This window comes from Ceratotherium simum, chromosome 18 (assembly GCF_057802395.1).
Source record: "Ceratotherium simum simum isolate JZ-2026a chromosome 18, ASM5780239v1, whole genome shotgun sequence".
In the NCBI taxonomy this organism is placed as follows: domain Eukaryota; kingdom Metazoa; phylum Chordata; class Mammalia; order Perissodactyla; family Rhinocerotidae; genus Ceratotherium; species Ceratotherium simum.
The window spans coordinates 6,678,774-6,703,221 of record NC_141917.1 but is presented as its reverse complement, the minus strand read 5'-3'; the positions used below and the strand labels follow the sequence as shown (position 1 = coordinate 6,703,221).

General features: G+C 40.8%; 1 protein-coding gene across 6 annotated transcripts in view; it reads right to left on the bottom strand.

Annotated features, from left to right (window-relative positions):
• Positions 1–24,448, bottom strand: part of MTRR (5-methyltetrahydrofolate-homocysteine methyltransferase reductase) — a 32,962-nt gene that overhangs the window by 3,430 nt on the left and 5,084 nt on the right. For 3 of the 6 annotated variants that reach the window (XM_087443109.1, XM_087443110.1, XM_087443111.1), the window contains 11 exons: positions 23,392–23,509; positions 19,996–20,374; positions 14,870–14,992; positions 12,901–13,054; positions 11,722–11,810; positions 8,486–8,666; positions 6,285–6,327; positions 5,528–5,714; positions 2,023–2,141; positions 843–935; positions 545–727 (listed from right to left, as the gene is read on the bottom strand). In XM_087443109.1, coding sequence (XP_087299235.1) covers positions 545–727; positions 843–935; positions 2,023–2,141; positions 5,528–5,714; positions 6,285–6,327; positions 8,486–8,666; positions 11,722–11,810; positions 12,901–13,054; positions 14,870–14,992; positions 19,996–20,374; positions 23,392–23,509 — 1,669 coding nt within the window. The remainder of the gene's footprint in view (positions 1–544; positions 728–842; positions 936–2,022; positions 2,142–5,527; positions 5,715–6,284; positions 6,328–8,485; positions 8,667–11,721; positions 11,811–12,900; positions 13,055–14,869; positions 14,993–19,995; positions 20,375–23,391; positions 23,510–24,448) is intronic. The other 3 variants (XM_087443112.1, XM_087443113.1, XM_087443114.1) reach the window with 2 other exon arrangements.

The window sequence follows — 24,448 nt, the reverse complement described above, 5'->3', positions numbered from 1 at the left end:
TTTTTTTTGTCTTTCATTAAAACAAGTAGAGAAGTTTAAAAATTTTTCTTTTCTATGGCAATTCCGGGTTTCTATAACAGATCTTGCCTCAAAAAGTAGATAAAACTTAAGAATGACTATAAATTATGCCTTGAAGAAAAAAGAACCTAGCATCCACATTCTCAGAGTCAATACCATATTTCTCCTTAACTAGGTGAACTGCAGAAATCACATATTCTTAGATACAATGAAATCAATCCAGAGATTTCAAGTTAAATGATTAGCTTCTTACAGAATGTAATTCTTAGAGGAGAAAAACATGTATTTAAAATGTCACAAAGCATTCCCCAATGCAAGAATTAATTTTCATGGCTAGTTCCCTGATAATGACAACTTCTTGGCTATTAAATGTTATGAAATCATTTTAGAATGTGTATTTCTATTCCTGTACTTAAGAATCACCTCTCTCATCCCTATATGTCTAGATTAAGTGACCAGTCCCTTGTTTCTTTAGTATCATCGGCTGCCCTCCCCTCCCCAGCACTTGCGCAGGACGGCCACTTACCCACACACATAAATGTACCCATTCTCCTGAAGAAGGACCCTTGCCACCTGCTTGCTGTGAAGCTGGATGCTGTCTTGCACGTACTTTGCTGGGGCTTCCTGGTCCCCAACAGGAGCATCTCTTGAGAAAGAAACCTTCAGGTGAGTTAGGATTCCAAGCTTATGGAAACGTCTGAGCTCTTCTCTGAAATACAATATATAATAGGTCACTGGAAGGTTTGTAATCTAAAGTTGAAAAAGTCTGAAATTAGAATTGTATACTCATGGTTGAGTCTTTCAACACTAGAAGTGTACAGTACCTGAATAAATAATCTCTATCTTTATGTCTGCAGCCAAAAAACAACCACATGGCTCCAAAGTCTCCATCTGGGTGTTGTTCTTGGAGTTTCTCCCTAAGTGAAAAAGAAAGTTGAGATGTTGGATATTAAGAATATGTAAAACCAATCTCTCTCTTGGGTCAGGAAATACCACCAACAAACCCAGACAGGTCTATAAAATCCATCTTTGCATTGCTTGAAAGTTCATTCACTGAATTAACATTTTACTCTCCACAGGGGGCCTTGGCCACTCCAGCAGACACTACAATGAGTAAGCGTATCTGTGGGCTGTAGACAGCCATGAGCTTTACATGACATCTCTATAACAAGGGCTATTCAAAATATCACACCGTGAAACCTAGACTACTTTCTACATTAAATATTAACAGCAATTTTATGAACAAGATTAACTCAACATAAAGGAAAAGTGGCACTGGGCTGTAAAAGGCAGAATGATCTGCTGTGGAGTGTTTCTAATATGATGGACACACCAGTAAGTGATGTCTGCCATTACTCTTTTGCTTTCTTGAGAAAAAAACTAAAACAAAATAAAACAACAAAAAAACTGTGACCAGAGGATATTACGCCACTATCTGGTGGACAGTACACAAGAACTGTTCATTACTTCACAAACAGGAGAGAAGCACAGTTTTATTTATTTTATACCAAATAGTTCTGAACTGATACAAAGCATACATCTGTTAATATCATTCTGTTGAAAATTACTGATGTTTGTGGTTTAACTTTGAAACTTCTGGTATAATTAGATCTGTTACTACCAATTTTATCTAGTTGAGGATTGGATGGAACAGCCTGCACATCATCACAGCATAAAGATGTGCCTGAACTACATACGCTATAAACTATAGTGCAGCCGGAGGAAAAAAAAAAAAAAAAAAGTGCTACAGTAAAGAGGGAAGTTCCAGTTCAAAGCAAAATCTCTAGAAAACAGCGTATTTACTTTCCCCGTGGTGACAAATTATGTTATGCTATCACACATTTGATAATAATTTGATAATAATTTGATAATAATTTTTTAAAATAAAAATTTTACAACCAAAGTCCAATATCCTAAAAACTACTGAAGAAACAAAAAAGCTATTATATTTCCAGCCAGGATCACAAGGGATACATTTTCTCACCAGCCAAAGCAAGCACGTACCTATGCTGCAGGAAACCAATGAAGGGCGCCACACCAGTCCCCGGACCCACCATTATGATGGGGACCGAGGGGTCATCCGGTAAGTGGAAAGAATTTGTTGTTCGAGGAGAGATGGATATCTGGAATATTAAACCAATGGTCATAAGTCTGAAAGAAAAGCTAGACAAAAGCATATAACCAAGATGATCTTTGCTAAAGAAATCAGAAAGCACTAATTCCCCTTAAAGAAGCTTCATTAAATTAAACAGCAGCATTAAATCTTAATAAAACCATGAACACATTTTTTACTACAGAGAAATAAACAAGTCTTGCAAATTTTTCTCTCCATCCAAATCGAAGCTGTTTTAAACATGACAAGCATGATATTTCTGAGGTAGAACACTGATACAATCAAATTCTTTTTTTAGGTCCATGAATAAGATCAGCTTCCTAGTAGGCAACCCATTACATACATTATGGAGAAATGCCCAAAAACATGAAGACATGATTCTTCATGTTTGCACGTAAGGGGGCAATGAAGATTAACAAGATGGGGTGAAAAGTTTTAAGTGAAAATTAGGCAACCGAAAGTGAAATTAAGGGGTTGCCCCCAAAATGATAGAGAAGTGTGCTATAATTGTTATTCTGGGTCCAATGTTATTCGTGTTTGTGCAAAACTAGAAGTGATACATATAGGTAAACAAAATCTTTTTGCTAAAATTTCAGAAGATTTTTCTTCTAAATCATATGCCAGGGACACTCACAAGGAATCAATTTGTAAATGCATTTCACTCACAGTTTCATTTTGTCACATGCATAAGTTACAGCGAGTGATACTAAGAGTTAAGAATGACAAGAATCTGTTCTATACACCATGCTGGTATAATTGTATACATTTTAACCTTTAATTCAAGGGAAATTGTATGAAGTTCATCAACAGGATGAACACCATACTTTAAAATAAAGAACTGGCAGAGCTGTGTCAAATTATTCTTCTCCTTTTGGAATGAATCTGTAATAATATTAGCCTTATTCACTTGATTCATTCATTTAACAATTTTATTGGAAGTACTCACTATGACAAACACTAGGGAGAGAGAAATGAACAAAAGCCAATCCCTGTCTTCACGGGACTTACGTTCCAGTGGAGGAAAGGACAATAAACGTGGAATGACGGGTAATGAGAAGACCCATGAGGCCAGACAAAACAAGATATGATGAGTAAAGCAGGGAACGGCTAATTTAGACTCCAACGTGGAGAAGGCCTCTGTGGGGAGACCCACGACGGAGACCTGACAGAAGCCAGTCAGCCACGTGGGAGTGTGCCCAGCAGAGAGAAGGGCAGTGCAAAGACCCTGACATGAGAGCACACTTTCTATGCTCCAGGGACAGTAAGGAGAACAGAATATCCGTCAGCTCTTGCTGCAGGAAATCTCAAGTGTCTTACAACCCCAGACACTCCCTTCTGGCTCTCCTTAAAGGCCGTAGGTAGGCTGCAGCTCTGCTGCAGGGACCTCCTTCACTTGGATCCAAGCCCAAGGAACATGCCTGACCCGGGTCATCCTGTCCTTATGTCACAGGGTAAGAGCAAGAGACAAGCCACACCACACCATCAGGTTCAGTGCTCCTGCTCAGACGTGGTATGTACCCCATCTCCTCGCCTTTCACTGGCCAAAGCTGGTCACGTGGCCAGACTAAACATCAGTGGGAGAAGTCTACTCCTCCCGTAGACGGGGTATCTGTAAAAAAAAAAAAAATATCTACCAGATGGAGGAGGGCATGTGGTGGATCATGCCAACACTAATACTCTCCATACTTCCTAATAAAATATGGTACTACTGAGCACCATGAAATTTACATAGTTTTAAATTGTATCCTCTATATCTGTACCTCAAGCATATGAATACTGGGTAGTCAATAAAAATCTGTTACAACAGGGAAGGAAGGAGAGAGAAAATGGCAGGGGAGGAAAGAAAGAATATGTGAAAGGCAACTATACTGAGTTCTTGTGATATGTTATGAATGTATTTTTTTTTTTTTTTAACTTTCTGGAGATCGTCTGCTATTTTTAAACAACCATGAAATGACATAATACTTTTATGTCAGTACTATAATATTTCTTTTCAAAAAAGGAACAGTTTCTCGGGTTCTCAGTATTTTGTTGATGTATAGTCAACCCAGGAGTATGGAGGGGGGAGGAGACGGACACACACTGTAAAGCACCTCTCTGTTCCAGGCAGCAGATTGGGAAAATATCAAGTTAAAGGGCAATTTTCAGCAGTAGTCTTCCCTTAAGCCCTGCAAGTATATATAAGAAGCCCTAATTACCCTTCAGGCCTATGAACTTTTCAACTCCAGTAACTTACAGCAACCAAACTGGTCATGAGATAATGCTACAAATGACACATTCATTTCTTCAATACCATGGTATTGGCACCATGATAAAGCCTGAAATGTTTTGTTGTTGTTGTTGTTTTATTTCAACCATCCTTCTGGGTAAGGAAACACAACTTTAAATTGTTCCCTATGCATGTGGTCTCGAATGAAATTCTGCTGGGTGCTATATCAAAATATAATAGATGTCACTAAGTCCAGATGTAAACGTCCAAAATCTGTGCAGAAAATCAAACAACACTTTCCTCCTATGTGTTTTAAAAGTGACTCCTGGGGCTGGCCCCGTGGCTTAGCGGTTGAGTGTGCACACTCCGCTACTGGCGGCCCAGGTTTGGATCCCGGGCACGCACCGACGCACCGCTTCTCCGGCCATGCTGAGGCCGCGTCCCACATACAGCAACTAGAAGGATGTGCAAGTATGACATGCAACTATCTACTGGGGGTTTGGGGGGGGGGGGGAAGGAGGAGGATTGGCAATAGATGTTAGCTCAGAGCCGGTGTTCCTCAGCAAAAAGAGGAGGATTAGCATGGATGTTAGCTCAGGGCTGATCTTCCTCAAAAAAAAAAAAAAAAAAAAAAAGTGACTCCTCCTCATAATGTCTTAAGCACTAACAGCTCTAATTTAGATTCCACACACCATGGCTATGACAAAGGGAAGAAACAGGAGCAGGGGAAATCCCACCACCCAAAATTGAAGGACATAAAATTAATCTTTGGTTGTCAACTGACCTCCAATTTAAACTACTTATTTGGACACAGGATACAGACCCAACATAAAATGAGGCCGTCCCTCACCACCAGCCTTCAATATTTACTTGACTCCTTCCACCCTGCCCAGTGCCAACCTACCAAGAATATTAACAGAAAAGGTCTTCTACGAATGCTACAAGCAAGGAGAAAAGGACTATATTATATAAAATTCATGTTTAGACATGGAAATACACAGACTATTTAATAGTGAGTATAAGTATGTTTTCCTGACTTTCCAACAGAGATTTTAATATTCAAGCACGGCATAAATTTTCCTTGGAATAATTTGATGGTAATGGACAATGCAGGGGAGACTACATTGTTTATTCTAACCAGGCAAAGAGCATAATTTTAACGATGCCACAACTAACACTCCTAGTACCTCCGGAGCCAGGGCTTTCCCGCCATTTGCATGGGACGCATGCGTGTGTGGCTGAAGAAATGATTCAACCAACATGGCCAGCCAGCCCGTGCACACGCCTTTCCGCAGAACCACCATTGTGGTGTTAGACAGAAACTCCACAATGTTAAAAATGAAACGAAGCTTCCCTGGGTGAAACAGACTTGAGCTGCAAAGACACAGAAAGATGCTTTTAAACTCTGCATTAGGACTAATATCTTCAGGCCAAACCACGTCTTTTTTATTATAGTGAGAAAATATTTCCTTATGGGCTCTAACCTGCTTTCTAACTCCTCAGAAGAGCTCTTACTTACTTAAAGGCTCCCCTCCCTCATTTTGTGTTATCATTCAGGAAAGTTTCCAATGACCTGCTTGTTTACAAGATGAGGTAAGATTTATATAAACTCTCCTCTCTCTTCCCTGCCCTCTTCCGCCGCCCAGAAAAGCAGCTGGGGACACCAATGAAGGCAGCACATGGAGGACCTGGAGACTCGCTGCCCTAAGTGGGGAACAGGGTTCTGGACCACTGGAGCCACTGACCATTCTATACTCTATGAACTCCCAGAAGACAGGAGTCCTAAGATTGCTCTTCTTCATGCCTTATCATGCCTCCTACGGCCGTCCACAAACTGGGCAAGTTTTCACTGAATGAATTTATAGCTACTAAAGATTTGGAAGTCGGAGTTTCATAACATTTTAGGAGAAAGATGCTACACATTATGTTAATAAATATCAGTACCTTGCACATGAATATGGTCTGGGTTGAAGCTTAGGAAGATGTTCTAGAAAAAAATAAAAATAAGCAATTATTAATTCACTCCTACTGAAAACAAATTACATGTAAGGGGTAAAAAATTCAAGGTCTGAATTTGATTCCCGTTTTATTTAGAATATTCAAAATAACTTATGTTTTAGCTTTAAATCATATCTTAGACCACATGTAAATGCACTGTGTCTAAGTAAAATATTTAAATACTTAAATTTTTAATTTAAAAATAAAAATATTTAAATTTAAAATACTAAATAATTTCTTCCAATCCTAAAGTTAAAGACCAGATATACTGTATTTCCTTAAGCTGAAATCAATATTTCTACCTAAAGGTTACTTTCTTAAACCAAAGGATAATAAGAATAGAGTCTGTGATTGGACTTCAGAGTCATGGAACCCATTAAATTTTCTATGTGCATATGTAGTTTTCTGGGGAGAAGTGTCCAAAGTTTTCATATTTTAAATGATATCATGACTCCAAGAAAATTAAGGACCACTATTTTAAAGATTATGGGAAATACGTAGGCTTGAAATATTTTTCCTTCTTATATTTATATAACAAAAAAAATGAGAGTATAATAGTGAACATTTTTAAGTCAAATTATCTAGAAACCCAGTGGTTTCAAAATACAGAGGTGCTCTTTTAAAAGTAGGTTAAGGAGCCAATATTTGAATACCTGATTATCCACTAAAAGCTTTGGAATTTTCTTTTTGTTTAATATGTTATATTTTTAATAGGTATTTAGCAAAAGTTTGGAAAGACCTTTCTAAAATGGCTTTAAGTTATAATAAATGTCAGAATAAGGTTTAATAGAGAGCTCAACTTAATACTAAGCTTTAGATACACTGTTTTCTTAAAGAAATCAGAAAATAACTAAAATTTTTCTAAGTCTCAATGCCTTTATTTTTTTACATAACTATGTAATAAGTGATATATAAATAAAGTTACAAAAGGTAACAGAAAATTCGTTAAAAGAACTGAAACCTATTTTTCTGTGAAGGAGAACTTTATAAGCTTGCTGAGAACTTCCCTGGACGCGCTCTGATTGCCATCCCAAGCCCTCCATTAGCTCTGACAGACGCAGCTGAGCAGAGCAGGAGTGTTCGTGTGGACACAGGAAAGCAGGAAGGGCAGCCTCACTTAGTGACAATTGTCTCCCTGTGAGGAGAAGCAAAGAGCAGAGCACTAAGAAATAAAGAGGAAAGGAAGCAGGCCCTGACCTGCAAAGGAGAGCGCCCCTACCTGAGTGGGCAGCCAGAGAGGCCTTGTTGGCCGAACAGTAGAAAGCCCATACACATTTTCCCGTCACCCAAGACAAATGCAAATTTTAAGGCCTTTACTACTTATCACTACAGGAAAACAGAGAGGACATGACAAAATAACAAGCACAGTAAAGTAGCAAAGGTTTAAAAACCCTATAAAATCCTTATAGTCATTGTCCCTAGTAAAGGTCTCCCACGCCTTACTGTGACTGCCACTGAAAGCCCCTCCTGAGGATCTTGACCTCTCTCCTGCGGGAGTATGAGGACCCCAAGAGACGATGCGGACGAAAAACAGGATGAACTAACATTTGAATATTTGGTGACGTGTCTCCCCAAGCTGAACGCCTGGAAGCACCCTGAGTAAGGCCTCTTGTGCTGGGACAACATGAGGAGGCGCCTTTTGCTTCTGAAGAACCCTCAACTTGGACCCGCCCAAACGGGGGCATTTCTGTATACTGCACACAGAGTGCACGCTTCATCAACCTCCGTCAATTAAATACGATGTTCATTATCTTTGGAAAAGATTGTTTTTTTTCCCCCCTGGAAAGCTCATTTTTAGATAAAATTTGGCTAAATGCTTTTTTAAAAATAGTAAAATTAATAGAAAAGATGTTGAATGCTGAGCAAAAAAAAGAGAATTAAGACTGGCTATATTAAGAGAGAAAATGATAGTGGCAGTGGTAGAAGAAAAAAATAAGGAAATAAAAAAACTTGGAAGAGGGATTCCTTCTGACTTCTAGAAGGCAGTTCAGATGCCAAGGCACCCTGAAGACAAATTGCAAGATGGTTACTTATTGACCACAGTTCATTTAAACACATCCCCAAATGCCTGCACAGAATTCAAAGGGTGACACGGGGGCAGCCTTTGTCCAGCACCTTGGAACTCAGGTGTCCGGGAGCTCACTCACCGAGCAGGAGACCGAGCGGGGGCTGGCAGGACGGGAAAGCCAGGAGGAGGTCTAACAGGCTGGCACAGGCATCTCGCACAAAACGGTTATAGTCGGCCGCCCCTTGTCGACTGCACAGCTCTCGCAGCCTTCGCCTTTCCGCACCATCGCTGGTGCAGTCCACCAGGGCTCGCAGAAATGCCTGCGGCCACAGCAAAGGAAGCAGAGTTAAATTCCCACACGCTCTGTGGTTACGGCTGTTAGAATATTCAGTTAGTATCTACCTGGGGATGTGTCCAATTATTCAAGAAAAGGTGAGAGAGACACTAGGAGCGTGGTCCGGAAAAGAGAATTTAATTTGCTACTTGCTTTAATGTCAACTGGTTAGGGAAAACACTTTTACATTGTTTTTAGTCACCTCTCCTATGTTCTAAACTGACCTAATCAGTCACAAGTATGAGCAAAAAAGACATGTCAGGTATATCTGAGTGAGAATAATCAGAAAGTCTCATAACTCAACACTTCATCTCTGGACACAACACTGGATCTTTTCTTAGCTGATGGTGACAACCTAGACTTCAACATCTACTTGACAATCATTAAGTGCTCTTTAAGGGACAGGCACTGGGTGGTGAGGCATTGGGGACAAGATGACACCTACCCTGCCAGTAAGGGTTCACAGGCTGCTGAGAGCAACAGAAGTCAAGGAGTAATCAGTGTGCAACAGGCTAACAGCCCCAAGAGGGGCACTCACAGGATGTGAGGGCTTGCCAGGACACAGGCTGGGTTGAAGGCTGGCCACATGAAACGAGGGAAGTGAAGAACAGCTAACAGATGGCACATCTACATGAAGGCACAGGAGGCGGGCAAATGCATAGTGCTCTTGGGGACCACGTGCAGTTCAGTATGGATCCAGGGAAGTGTGGACATGGGACAGAAGGCTGAAGAGACAGTGAGGGCCAGAACAGCAAGAACTCTCCTACACGTGGACTCTTAATCACCTCAGATTTATTGTGGAATGAGGAGAATATGAACAAATAAAGTTAAACAAAGGCCTGAATCCAAAGTCTCAAAGACGGAACCAAGTCTAAACTCTTGGACAACAGACCAAACTTGCTAATTACAATTTTTGGTTTCAACGCAATTCTAAGCTTATCAATCACATGACATATATATCTTTTATTACTCGAGGATTCTTCAGGTACAAAGTACTTCAGCAAGTTATCTGCGTCAAATGCTATCTGCAGTGCTACTGGTACTGCTACTTGGTATTCCACGGTCAAGCGCCGTCCTGTCATGCAGGGACGCCATTGCTGTTCTCGTGGGGGGATCACAGGTCTCCACTGGCTGAGCTAAGAATCTCTGCCTACACGACCCAGAGACTAACAAACTGAAGGGCCTGATACAGTGCCCAACACAGTACAGCACTCGGGACACGCTGTGGAATGAATGACACCCGAGGTCCCTGCCTGGATCTCTGGTAAGATAAGAGTTTACCAGTAACACTTTCCACCATAAATTCTCAAGTCCATAAAATTTCCTAAATTACAGGCTATAACAGTGCCAATCATAAATCCTTTAAAATATTTTTCACTTTAGAATTACAGAAACTTTACAGTACTAAAGTAGGAAATACTGTACTGTCTGTAGAGAACAAGCTGACAAACACTACTAAAATTTAAACTGCAAATATATATATATATTTTTTTGTGAGAAAGATCAGCCCTGAGCTAACACCTGTTGCCAATCCTCATCTTTTTACTGAGGAAGATTGGCCCTGAGCTAATATCCATGCCCATCTTCCTCTACTTTATATGTGGGACGCCTGCCACAGCATGGCTTGGTAAGTGGTGCGGAGGTCCACACCCGGGATCCGAACCTGCGAACCCCGGGCCGCCAAAGCAGAGCACACAAACTTAACCGCTACACCACTGGGCCGGCCCCCGTAAATATTTTTAAAATAGCAATTCTACTCTAAAGAACTCATTTTTAAAAAGTACTTCAAACAAGTATGCAAAGATCCATATAGTACAAGAATGTTTACCTAGATATATGTTTTTAATAGTAAAAAACTGGAAACTCAATCATCAATGATTAAATCAATAATTTAATTATAGTGTGCCCATGGCATCTGTTAAAAACATCTCCAATATCTTTCCATGTTGGCATATACAAACTCTTGATTTCTTTTTAAATAAAAAAGGCAAGTTACAGAACAGCATCTATACTACAGAATCTTATTTTTTCTTAGGAAAACAAAATTCAAGTGTTAACTCCGAGGGTTTTATTATAAAGGACTCTTGCTTCCTGAGTTACTTATTTTTGTGCCCAGAATTTTTACAATGACCATATTACATAATACTGTAGTAAGAAAATACATGTATATATATTTTAAAAGATTATTTTAAATGCTAGAGTTGAACTAAAATTGTGAATTTATTGAATTTAATCAATAAGTCCTCATCACAGTGAATTCTAAATTTACTCAAAGCCTATCTACGGCTGAGCCTCTCTCTAAAGTAGTTTGCTTCCCAAAGATTACAGATGTAATAAACACATTAATAAAAACTGCAGTGCAGAGAGGGTGGCCGAATAACAGCACTATTCATGCTCTTTGTCAGCTCAAGTTGGGCAAAGCCCAGCCCGGAAAGTTTATCCACTATTATCCATTTGAGGGACTAAGAAGAATCAGTAGTTCCTGGAATAATACTGACACCTCGTGGATTATTCTATCCCCAAACTCACCTAAACATCAATATAATCCACCAAAACCCTTTAACTTTACCTGAAGAATGCGACTTAACAATAAGTAATTACAGATTTTTTCACAACAGGGATCTTAACAACAGTAACTGGGTGGCAGTAGAGGGGAATGCTACACTCTCAGAGCTTCCTGTCACCAATCAGAGAGAGAAAGTTTCACTGTGCAGTTGGATAAACACAGGGTCATCTAGGTCACCGTCATCACTGATTAATGAGCTCCATCAAGTGAATATCTAGTACAAGCAAGACTAAGAAAAAGCCCTACTTTTAAAATCTCATTTCAATAGAAAACAAAATTCAATATAAGCACAACATAAAAATATTTGTCTGTGACAATTATAAGGATACTACACACTCTTGGGAACTATTTTGAAAACATGCTGTGAAGATCATATTTTCTAAGCCTGTTTCAGAGGGCAAATACCAAATTTAATAAAAACTACACAGAGCTAAGTATATTTTTAAATGGTTACCCAAAGAAGAAAGAAAAATACCTTTTTAGGAATTGCTCGTATTTCTAGGCACCAGGTAAGAATGAACTGGAGAGAACATCTCTCAGGTATATGCTGAGGCAAGGATGCTCCTTTTCAGACAGACAGGAAGGAGTTCATGACACAGAAGATAAAGAATAAAATCTTTTGCAGCATTCCTAAAAACGCAATAACTGTAAAACTTCACATTATAGTGCTATCAAAGCGTAATATGATTTGTGGCCATGTTTACTCAGTAAAAAACATTTCCCCAAAATGAATACAGCAGAAAAATCCACCTTACAAAAAAAATAATTACAAACTCGATAGCATTATAATATTAGCCATATCTATCAGATTTAGGCATGGCAAACAAAAGAAAGGAAAATTATCCAAAACCGAGGAACAAAAAGCCAAAAGATGGCAGTGGTCCACTAAAATTACATATTATTCTCAGAAAGAATTTTAGAACTGACTGAACTCTAGTTCAAGATTCTAAGCAAATAACTAAAAAAATGACTTCCTTTAATTACGGAAAAACCAATTTTTTTTTAATATCATAAGCAATAATAAATATGCTATGGGAAATAAACATAACAGGAAAACAACTTTCTAAAAAGGTTCATATAATAAAAAAGTTTTTATTGCATGACCTTTTTTTTTTTCTTTTCCTCAAAACCCCAGTATATAGTTGTATATCCTAGCTGTAAGTCCTTCTAGTTCTTCTATGTGGGACACCTCCTCAGCATGGCTTGATGAGTGGTGAGTAGGTCCGCGCCCAGGATCTGAACTGGCGAACCCCAGGACACTGAAGCAGAACTCTTGAACTTAACCACTAAGCCATCGGGCCGGCCCCTGCGTGGCTATTTTAATATGTGAACTTACAAACAAAATAATGCTAACTACAAATAGCAAACTAACAAACCAGTCCAACTAACCAACCTGCTTCTCCAAGACTACAGTTACATTCACTTTTAATGTCCATTAAGCGTCCAACAAGCACGAAATCCATCATCTCATTCAATCTAACTGATGTGGAAGTTAAGAAACCAGCAAGACTGGTGAGTGCCTGTGTTCCGCCCACCCACAGGCATCCGTGCAGCCACCACACAGGGCCTTGAATGGGGAGGGGGACACTCACGTTTGTCACCTCTGATCCATTGGCCCAATGACACCCTCAAAAGTAGCAGATCAGGGCTGTACCTTTCTTCTTTGTGTCTGCCTTAATTTTCAAGAGGACACAGTGTTCTCTTCGGTCTGCGAGCTGCAGTCTTTGCAGGAGGTTTTGTACCTCAGAATCACTGTTGGGACAGATCACGTTGAAGGCATCACCAGGCTGATAGGAAAAATCCGTTTTCTAGAGAAGAACGAACATGAACGAAAAAAATCCATATGAGCTAGACTTTTAGCTGTGGGGTAACAAAAACATCGTTTTTATTATATGACCATTTTAATACTTGAATTAGAAACAAAACGATTCTAGTTGCAAAAAAAAAAAAACAAATAAGCTCAACAAACTGAACATACTTTTTATTAGGAGTTATTTTAAAAAAGAAATTATATAGTTATCCAATGTTTTGCTCTGTATCACTGAGCACTTATAGAATGGAAAGTAAGATCTTCCTCATTTTCTACAGAGTAAGGGACCTCTGTAAGTAGTGTTTTAATGATCCATGTAAAAATCCCTCTTATGAAAAGATACACACACAGGCACATACACATTATGAGAAAAAGAAACTACTTAAGGCTGTCTGCATTGGTTTTCAATTTCTTTCTTCTTTCTCTTGGAGAGGAATACGGGTGAGAGAGGACACTTTACATTTTCCTTAATGAACATAAAACGTTATGTCATCTGGCTTGAGAACAAACACGGGCTGGAGAAGGAGCCACTTCCCACAGCAAGTCTATTTACAGAGGGATGCAGAATACAGCCCAGGGTTCTGGAAAGGGGCCTCTGACCACACACACTCACATTCCCAGTCTGTGAGGGAGGCAGACTGGAGCCACCAATCGGCCAACCCTTGCCACTTTATGACAAAAGTGTAGAACAGCAGAATAAAAAATAAAATGTTTTGGTGTACACAGAATATTTAACAATATGGAGTAATATATTCAAAAGAAATACAGAACTACTCAATAGTCTGTAAACAAAACCATCTAGTTTTGACGCCTGTCACATTTTTTCCTATTAGAAGTTTAAATCCACATAGACAACCTTGATGTGCACTCTTCTGAAAGCACAACCCACTTACCTTCTCAGGACCTTCACCAAAATAAAGGGTTGAGCTATATGACTATGAAGTGGTACTTCAGCACCGAAGTTTGAGGATTATCAATCAGTTTCTTAACCTGAGGTCAATGGATGTGGGTAGGGGGTGGGGTGGGGGAGGGGCTTATGGATGGAGTTCAGAGATGTAGTACATAACCCTCCTGAAACTGTATGCAAAATGTCTGTATATAATCATGTCTCTGGAGAGGGGGATGTGACTTTTTCCAGATCCTCAAAGTAATGAGAACCACCACTCTGAGAAATGAACCATTATGTGACTCTAGTCTGAGCTCTATTTCCAACTAGCTGGCTGCCCTCAGGTAAACAGCTTCCTTCCCCAGGACTCTTCTTATAAGAATATGCTTTTCTGGGGCCGGCCCAGTGGTGTAGTGGTTAAGTGCACGCACTCCGCTTGGCGGCCCGGGGTTCACAGGTTCGGATCCTGGGTGCGTACCAACACACTGCTTGTGAAGCCGTGCTGTGGCGGCCTCCCATATAAAGTAGAGGAAGATGGGCACAGATGTTAGCTCAGGGCCAATCTTCCTCAGCAAAAAGAGGAGGAGTGGCATCAGATGTTAGCTCAGGGCTAATCTTCCACACACAAAAAAAAAAAAGAAAGAAAATGCTTTTCTGATTCTGTCATCCTTTGTTGGCTTAATGAGTAAGGCAGCAACACTGTTCTCTCAAGCTGGATCACCTCCAGTCACTCCTCATCTTAGCCCCTCCCTGAAGTGGAAAGAAAACAGGTGTGAGGTGGGAAGAAAAGATGATGGGTCCAGAAGAAAAGCCCAGATGTCCTGTCAGAGACTCTCTTTCTTCCTGAGTGTACAGGCTAGAACACCACACAAGTCTCTGTACTTCTTGACAACATAACTGTGCTGAGAAATAAATCTTGTAACCTACTGAAATGTCCAATTCGACCAGAAGAGTGGTTTTTATGGCATCATTCGTAGTCAGTTGAACTGCCTCTGAAATTGGAACTTGAAAAACTTGATCCACTGAAGTCACAGATGCCTGGCTTTCCTCCTTGAGAAACAAATGGGACAAAATATTACTACATGCAATTTTCAATTATACTTACCATTGCCTCCCTTAGTGACTAGGTAAGATTTGTAGGATCTCATGAAACTTACTGTCCATTTAAATATTCTTTTCTAAGGTAAATGGCTACAGAGAGATGCCTCTCAATCTTTCAGAAAAGAAGTTAATCCATATTTTAAAATTCTTGTCTACTGGACATTAGGATTTCTAAGATATATAATGAAAATACCAAATACTAGCATTTTCGTGTAAAGGTCTAATAGTCTTCCTAATAAACTGTGCAAAAGGCAATAGTATGCATGCATACTTCAGGGAGGAGATTCTAAAGGAAATGACAGATGTTTAAGATTGGAAGGTGTCTGTATAAATAATCACAAGAACTCGCAGAGTGGCACACGGTGCTGTTCAAGAGAGCTTTCTGGATGATGGGAATGTTCCATACCTGGCCGGCAATGAGAACACCACACTGGTGACAGATGGAAAACAGACAGCACAAGGCAGCAGTGAACAGCTAAGTGGGAGGCTATACCAGTAGGAGAGAATGCAGTAGCTGGTGTGATGAATCAGGTGCTCGAGAACTATGAGGAAACAGTACTGATGAGGCCCACAGAACGGGGCGGATGTTGCTAAGCTTCATTGACACTTTTGAAAAAAGTGTAAAAAGCTAAGAAAAATTAGTCAACAGTTAAAAATTAAGTGTGAAAGCCAGAGGACATCCTCAGTAGTATACAGGGAAGCACTCATTTCCTGCTGCCTGAGGGCAGAGAAAGCTATGGACCAACTCTGAGAGGGAAAGAATGGACTCCTGACGGCTGGGAGAGGGACAAGTGGGTTGAAAAATCTTGAATCCCTAGATTTCCTTGAAGCCTTTGAGTCTGCAGAAGTGGCCATGCCTTCCTGTTAAAAGCAAGAATTCCCTCTTGCATTAAGACAATGCAGGGACCTCTGCCCTGCAAGACATGCTCACGCCCCGACCCCTGCACCCCATCTCCTCTCCTGGCTGCTGGGCCAATAACTAGGGTGAAGTTGCAACATACCAGGCCGCAGAGGTGCTGGGCCAGCAAAGGCAGACAAAGGACTACACTCTGAAGAAAGTGCAGGACACAGCAACAGACACCAGCAGAGCCAGCAGAGAATGCACAACACAGAATGCTCAGGTCCTGGGCCAAGGAGGGCAGACCATAAATTTGGATAAAGGAGTCTTTTCTAATTGGGACACACTCTCCCAGGACACAGGCTTTAAAACCCTGGCAAGAACCCCTCAAGATGATGTGAATATGCTGACAGCGTGGCTACCAGAGCAAGGAAGAACTGAGAGCCTGCACTAAGTGAAGTAGAACTGCCAAGACTTCTACCGCCAGCATTTGAAGACAGGATTAAAAGACTCAGAGAAGTGGCCCAGTAGAGTGGATAAAACTATGCAGAGCCAAAACCTGGGAGATGGCGATGTTCCTGGAGACCCAGAGCACACACCACTGCCAGGCCAACAGGACTGTGCTGGTGAGAGAGGCACCGGCATCGCTGAGAAGTTCCACTGGCCTCCCTGCTGGCCAGAGCGAACAGCAACAGGAAAGCCTGGGCCCCCAAAGAACAGAGGGAGGAGGGTACAGGCTAGAACACCTAAATAAAGCCAGCGGGCACAATCATCGTAGTCGTAGAAAGGCCGGAGGGGCTGGGCTGCCAGATGCCTGACTCTCAGAATTAGTGGGCATGGTTGAGAACATGGCGTCGCCAGGGTTAAAATAAAGAGGCAGCCTCATGGGCACTGGATCAATCCTCATAATGAAAAGAAATCAAGAAGCCATGAGCAGGAAGCTGCGGGCAGCTGCCCCAGTGAAAACTCAGGATCCCTTGCCCAGTTTCTGGACCTGAGCCACTTTCGAGACCTGGAGCCCACTGACTTGAGGAGAGGATAGGCCCCCAGGAGGAGGGCCCCTGCAACACCACAGGAACTGTACTCAAGAATGCTTCCCGCAGTCCTTCTCCCAAGGGGCAAATGTACACTGGGCCAAGAAGAATACCCAAATATTTCAGGAACTGCTAGAAGGGGGTCCAAGATGATGCTGTTACCCAGGAACCCAAAGTGTCACTGGGCCCATGTATTACAGTGAGGCCTATGGGGCCAGGCAGTAAATGAAGCCCTGGCCCAAGTCTGGCTCAATGGGTCCAGTGGGTCCTGGACCCTCCCATGGTCCCTTGGTAGTTGGCACAACCCCACAATGGATTATTGGCCTGTGGGGTAAGAGCTGTCATAGTGAGGAAGGCCAAGAGGAAGCCTCTGAATTTGACACTGTCCTCTCCCTTGACCAAGATAGAAAATGAAAAACAATACAGCATCCTGGGAGGAACGACAAGTATCAATACTATCATTAAAAATCTAAGGGATACAGGGATGGTCTCCACCATATCTCCATCTAATTCACCAGTTCGGCCCCTGCAGAAACGAGATGGATCCTGGGGGAAGACACTGAACCACCACAAACACAAACAAGCAGCAGCCCCACTGTGGCCTCCACACTGGATGGTTTCCTTTGAGAGCAGATTAACATGGCTGCAAGCACATGGCATGGGGACAGCGATTTAGCCCATCTGCTCTTTGCCATCTCTATCCCTAAAGAGAACCAGACACCTTCACTTCCACTGGGAGCAGTCAATGGTATATACATTTGTAATTTTGCCCCAAGACTGTGAAAATGCTCCTGCCTGCTGTTGTAAGACAGTCTAAACAAACATGGAACATCTGGATATTCAGCAAAACATCACACTAGTCCACAATATCAACGACGTTATGCTAATCTGACTGAATGAGCAACAAGTGGCTAGTATGTTGGAGTCTTTGGGAGAGACCTCATGCCCTACGCAGACTGAAGGGCCAGTACTGTAAGTACAATTTTCAGGAGTCCAATAGTCTGGGACATGTCAGGACACCCTTCCCCAGTAAAGAATGCACTACTGCATCTTGTACCTCACTTCTAGAGGAAGACAACACCCGGTAAGCCTCTTCAGAATGTGGGGCAGCATATCCATAACTGGGACTACTGCTCCAACCAAATATCAGGTGACATGAAAGGTGGCCAATTCTGAGTGGGGCCCAGAGCAGGAAAGGGCTCTGTAGCAGATCCAAGCAATGGTGCCAATAAGAGGCCTTGTACCAGACAATCCAGAGACCCCAAAGCAGTGCAGACATCAGTGACGGGGAAAAGACGCTGTGTGGAGTGTGACTGGTCCAGGTCTTGGCATCGAAGCTCAGCTGCCCACTCTGCCCAATCCTGCTTCCACCTACTCCCCCAGTTCCCCAAGGTGATGATCCCAAGAGGACACCTAAATAAAAATCTTTTCCAATCCCCTGACCTCTAAGTATATCCCTTCAGCAGATTTATACGAGTCTCCCTTAAATGGCTGAGATTTTAAAAACCTTTTAACCACATTACCAACAACTCAAGCCTATTAACGACACCCACCATGAAAGAAACTCTTAGCAGATCCTCCTCCTAACTGAAGCCCCTTGTCAGAGCAATCAGTGCTCACTGTGCCCTCTGCCGCATGCATCCACCCTCGCAGTGTGCAGACAGGGGCTCTACCGTGTCTGCACTCTGCTCCCACGAGTCAAGCCCATGTTTACTAGAGTTACTGTGTCTGTTCCCAAACCTGACTAAAATGTACTTACTGTAATTATCTCACAAACAATTCACAGAATAATGAAGTGTAACTGCAGGAACAATAACCCATAGTTGTTTACATAAAAACATACTTGTTTATCTGAATGCTTTAGAAAGACACTATAAAAATATGCTAGAAAACTGCTAACATATCAGGTATTTGCAAACAGTTCTAATATACAGAAAACTGTACTTAAATTGTTTCCCAAATGTCTGTCTTTTTTCATTAAAAATAAGAAAACAAAGAGCCAGACTGGCGGTGTAGTGGTTAAGTTCACATGCTCCGCTTCAGCAGCTCAGGGTTCACAGGTTTGGATCCTGGCACGGACTGATGCACCACTCATCAAGCCATGCTGTGGCAGGCGGCCCACATATAAAGTGGAGGAAGATGGGCACGAACATTAGCCCAGGGCCAATCTTCCTCAGCAAAAAGAGGAAGACTGGCAACAGATGTTAGCTCAGGGCTAATCTTCCTTACCAAAAAAAAATAAATAAATAAGAAAACAAGAAACTAGAAATCATGATCCCTGCACTGAGGGTGTGGTTTATGTAAGCAAGCCCACATGGAACTCCAATCAGCCACTCTAAAGAAAGAGGGCTTGGCTACACTGGAAATTTACTCTAAGGACGCTGGAAGAAATTTCAGGTACCAAATACTGGGAGTCATGGGAAGAAATTAGTTATTATTCAACTTGATGCTCAAAAATTTACAGACCACTTTAAAGTCATTTATTTATTGACAGGAAAAATACTCCAGGCCAAAAAAAAAAAAAAAAGACTTAATATAGACAAAAACAGGTCTATGAGATATTATCAAGAAAAAGAGTAATCTCTAAAGGACAGCTTTCCAAGATTCCAAAAATCCACACTGGACAAGAGGTTTTACTGCAAAGGAGTCCTTTAAGTTTAGGTGCTAAGACAATTTCATGACTGCCCACAACAACTTGCCCTGGACTCACTCACATCTAAAAAGAGAAACCAAGAAGTTAATTCTCCAAAATAATGGAGAAACTGAGCTCTTAACTACATACTTCTTCAAAGACAGACGTAATGTAGTAACACAGGCACTTCTGTAATGCAGGGGGGCAGGCCGCTGTAGTAACTATTCAACTCTGCAACTGTAGCACCGAAGCAGGCACAGACAACATGTGACTGGACAGGCATGGCTGTGTTCCAATAAAACTTTATTTACTAAAGAGAGGTGGTGGACCGCATTTGGCCAATAGGCCAAGGTCTATTGACCCCTGTTGTAATGTAATAAAAAAACAAACAAACAAACTACCCATGTAAGATAATATACAGCACGAAGCATAGACTGAAACTGCTTACCTGGCCAAGAGACTCCCGCAGACACACCTGTAAATACTCCGGTGGTAAAGCAGGAATATTCAGGGAGGCCTGGGAAAGTGGAGGCACTGAACGGGTAAGTGAGGGCTCATAGTCTGCAATCAAAGCAGTCGAGTGACCTCCATTCACTGCATTGTGTTCCAAAACCCCAGAATTCTTTCTTCCTGAATCATCTAATCTCAGAAGTTCAACTTGTGATTCGATATGTAACAATTCTGGTTTCAGAGGGTCTGTCCTCCAGAAGGCCTTAGACGCCGTTGTGAGAGCTCCATTCATCTCTTCTTTTCCTCTACTTGACATAAAATGCTTCGTGAGGGCAGCCCAGAGTCCATCAATCCATGGCTCAACCACAAGTTCTAAACTGGATTGTTGTAATAAAAAAAGAAAAAAGAAACAAATGTCTAAGTTCTCCATTTAAATACATAATAACGGCATAACCGCAGTCTATCCATTTGGCAAAATGCTATGCAAATGTCAAAAATACTAAACATGATGACTATTCAGGATACAAAAAATACTTATGAACAATTAAGTTAAAAAACAGAACATAACGTGTTCATTAGCACTGAGGTGTAAAAAATATGAGCACGTATAAAGGTCAGAGAACAGAAATGAAGATATTTTAGTAACAGGTAATAGGTATGTGATTCCTCTTAATTTCCTAAAATAGAAATAGTAATCTTTAAGAAGTTATGATTTTAAATTCTAAATTCTGATGAGGCTAACAGAACTTACCCAAAATCCAAGCTTACTCTAACATCACAAATGATAATTATATCAACTGAATGCACCATCATTTTGCCTAGCTAATTTACTGGTCTTTTTTTCCTATAGATTAAAATAACACTAAGAAATAACTCTGGATTAATGCTAACCTTTTGACTAAGTAAATCGTTCAAACCTTTTATCAGTTGCGAACACTTTTTTTGGTAAACTTCCCAAGAAGGCTGACCACAGGGGGAACAAAAAAAATCATCTTTCAGGAAATCTGAATTAATCATTAATACATTTTAAAATGTGGCAGTCTATTTACTGCTAACAAGTAGGATAACTCAACAAGACCATTCCTACATTCCCAGAATGGATACGAAAGACTGCGTCAGGACCTTGGAAATAACATCTTGATCATTTTTAATCACAACTCAAAGGAGGTATCAATTGCATTCCAATTCATAAAGCTAACTGACAATTAAGAGGAAACACATTTTAGACCTGTCTTCTTATGACTCTGGCTATCATTTCACTGTATTCATTAGGTGCTCACATAGTACATAGCTCAAAATTTGGTTATACAGTACACCTATCCCTCAGGAGCCTTTGGAAAAATATATAAAATTATGGGTCCAATAACGACAGCTACATTTAAAACACCATTCCCACAACTCAGAGATATTAAGATAAAAATACTCATAATCAGAGAGAGAGCTAATGTTCACTGAGTGTTTACTATATGGCAGGCATTGTTCTAAGAGGACAATGTGTATTATTTGATCTTCCCAAGAACCTTGCACAATACATACTATTATTATCTTTTTCATGGAGGGAGAAACCGAGGCATAAAAGGTTTACATGATCTGACCAAGGTTTCACAGTCAGCAAGTGGGGGAATCAAGGATTTGAACCCAGGTGTTTGAACTCGGGTCTCCATCCTTAACCCCTTCAATGTGGTGGTCGGTACATTAAGCCAGGACGTCTTCTTGAACATATTTTATTTTTAGAAAAGGGAAAATTCAAGTAAGGTAGTTAGGTTGACAATTTAAGAGATGCAGGCTGCTGAAATACACATTCGATTCTTAACACTTGATCCAATAAACAAACAGGGCAACTGAAAGCCTTTGAAGAGAAGTAAAATACGGACTGTGACAGGCCTAATGGATTACATAAGGAGTTAGCAATTAAATAGCTCCTGTAGGACAAAAAATATTTAATACCAACAAAGTTCAGGGAAAAAAAATCCCAATATAAAGGGACAAAACTAAAAGCCAGGATGCAATAAAATGTGGTAGAGCTTTGTCACTGTCAAGAACACGCACACTGGGGAGATGGAAAAATCCACAGCATCGCAGCTGCAGAAAATGACGGACAGAGTGGATGAGAAGGGTGAGTTAAGTGAAGGGAAGGGAAAGAGAAGTGCCTCCAACACACTCACGCAAGGTGGTAATACAGAGAAAAGCAGACAACAGCATTCATCAAATGCTGAATTTCCCATTATTCGTAAACACAGACCTAGTGAGTGTGAATTTATTTAAAGCATGCACCTGGGAGGAAAAAAAATCAAAATCATGTGCTGTTATCTGGCTAAAATAGTTAAAGGCTAACTGACAGAATAAGTTGGAGGACAATAGCTATAAGATCTTTGAATAAACACATGAAGAGGATTTTAAAAGTGGCGCATAGGGTGAAACAATGAATTTACGAACAAGAATAAATAAAAGTAACGGAAATAGAAATTATATTTCTGGTTGACATGGTGGCAAATGTCCATTAAGATGTATGGGAGAGAGAGCCAAGGAACTCAGGATGCTGTGAAGGCCTCTGACCTGTGTTCTCTATCAGTGACAGTGGCCCACTGGGTGGCCCCCATGTGAGAGGACCCACGACCAGTCACTCCAGTGTGCACAGCAGAGAGAAGCACACACGCACACTATCAAACATCCTCAAGGAAATGCTGATTTGTACAAACACCTACACGCATGGCAGAGAGAAGCACACATGCACACTAGCAAACTTTCTCAAGAAAATGTTGACTTTTACAAATACCTACATGCTTTAAGATAAAGCTAACTGGGGCCAGACCCGTGGCTTAGCGGTTAAGTGCTCGTGCTCCGCTACTGGCGGCCCGGGATTCGGATCCCGGGCTCACACTGACGCATCGCTTCTCCCGCCATGCTCAGGCCGAATCCCACATACAGCAACTAGAAGGATGTGCAACCATGACATACAACTATCTACTGGGGCTTTGAGGGGGAAAAGAAAAGGGGGAGATGTTAGCTCAGAGCCGGTCTTCCTCAGCAAAAAGAGGAGGATTAGCATGGATGTTAGCTCAGGGCTGATCTTCCTCACAAAAAAAAAAAAAAGAAAAGAAAAAAAGATAAAGCTAACAGTACTGGGGGACCTTTTCTAATTTCTTCCATTCACAGATACCGAGAAGAACGAGGCATTTTAAAAAGAAAATTCAGCAAAATAGGTGAATCAAGCTCTGGCTGATCATCTTGGGTCCCAGATGTAAAAAAGCTTATGAAACTAAAATACGACTTTCAAGATGAAAGTCTCCGTGCTAGATCAAAAGTCCACCCCTTTCATAAACGCGCTAACTCTCATCACGTGCAGACCAGGGTTTCTGGGAAAGGAGGGACAGGAGACATGCGCCGCTCTTACCCCACGCAGTCATCCGCATGGCCAGTGTCACAGAAACGCTGGGCACCAAGCTCCTGGAGCCGTGCATCAATCATCTTCCCCCCATTACAGAAGTACGTGTATTCTGAGTCACCCAGACCTAGAGCCCAAACAGGTTATCAGTGCAGAATAAGGTTTAAATTTAAAGATATGCAGAACAGATAAATATTTAAAACAACACCATTCCATGCTCTTACTGATGGAGTAAGAAAAAATGTATAGCTTCACATTTTCTTATTTTCTCTTTGAGTAATACTAAATACGCAAATAATTTTCTTCAATTTTACAATGTAAAAGTACCAGACATACTGAAACAAAACAAACATTTTTTGACCACTGTTAACAGAAATATATTTCACATTTTTGTTTCCATGAATCTGTGTAAAACTACGGAAATCTTAAAACAAGGATTAGATAGGTTTATAAAAATACATATTTTTTTTATAAAAATATAAGTCTGTATATAATATATAAATTATAATTTTATAATATAAAAATAAAAGTCTGTACTTGCAGACTTTTCTGATCTAGTACAGGGGATCTGCAAACTATAGCCTGTGGGCCAAATACCACCCACTGTCTTTCTTTATAAATAAAGTTTTATTGAAACACAGCCAAGTCCGTTTGTTCACATATTGTTATGGCAGCTTTCAGGCTACAACAGTGGAGCTGAGTAGTTCATATTGAGACCACATGGTCTGCAAAGCCTGAAATCTTTATCACCTGGTCCTTTACAGAGTTTACTGACCCCTAATCTAGAGCACAGACAGGCATATCTACAACATAAATCATCATTTGCTATGTTTCTGTGTTGGATAAATTAAGAATTGCTTCTGTCTTTCCTGGTAAGAAAATGGATTAACATTTTCATACTTGGTTGAAAATTTAAAATTAAAAGCTTAAATTTCTCAGCTGTTTAATCATCTCCACATATTTTCCCAACAAGAATAAGGTGAACAATTGGTGCATCCATATATGGGCCTAAGATCAACTAGAACAACTGGATGGGCTTCAGTCTTTCCTTTTAATAAGTTTTTTG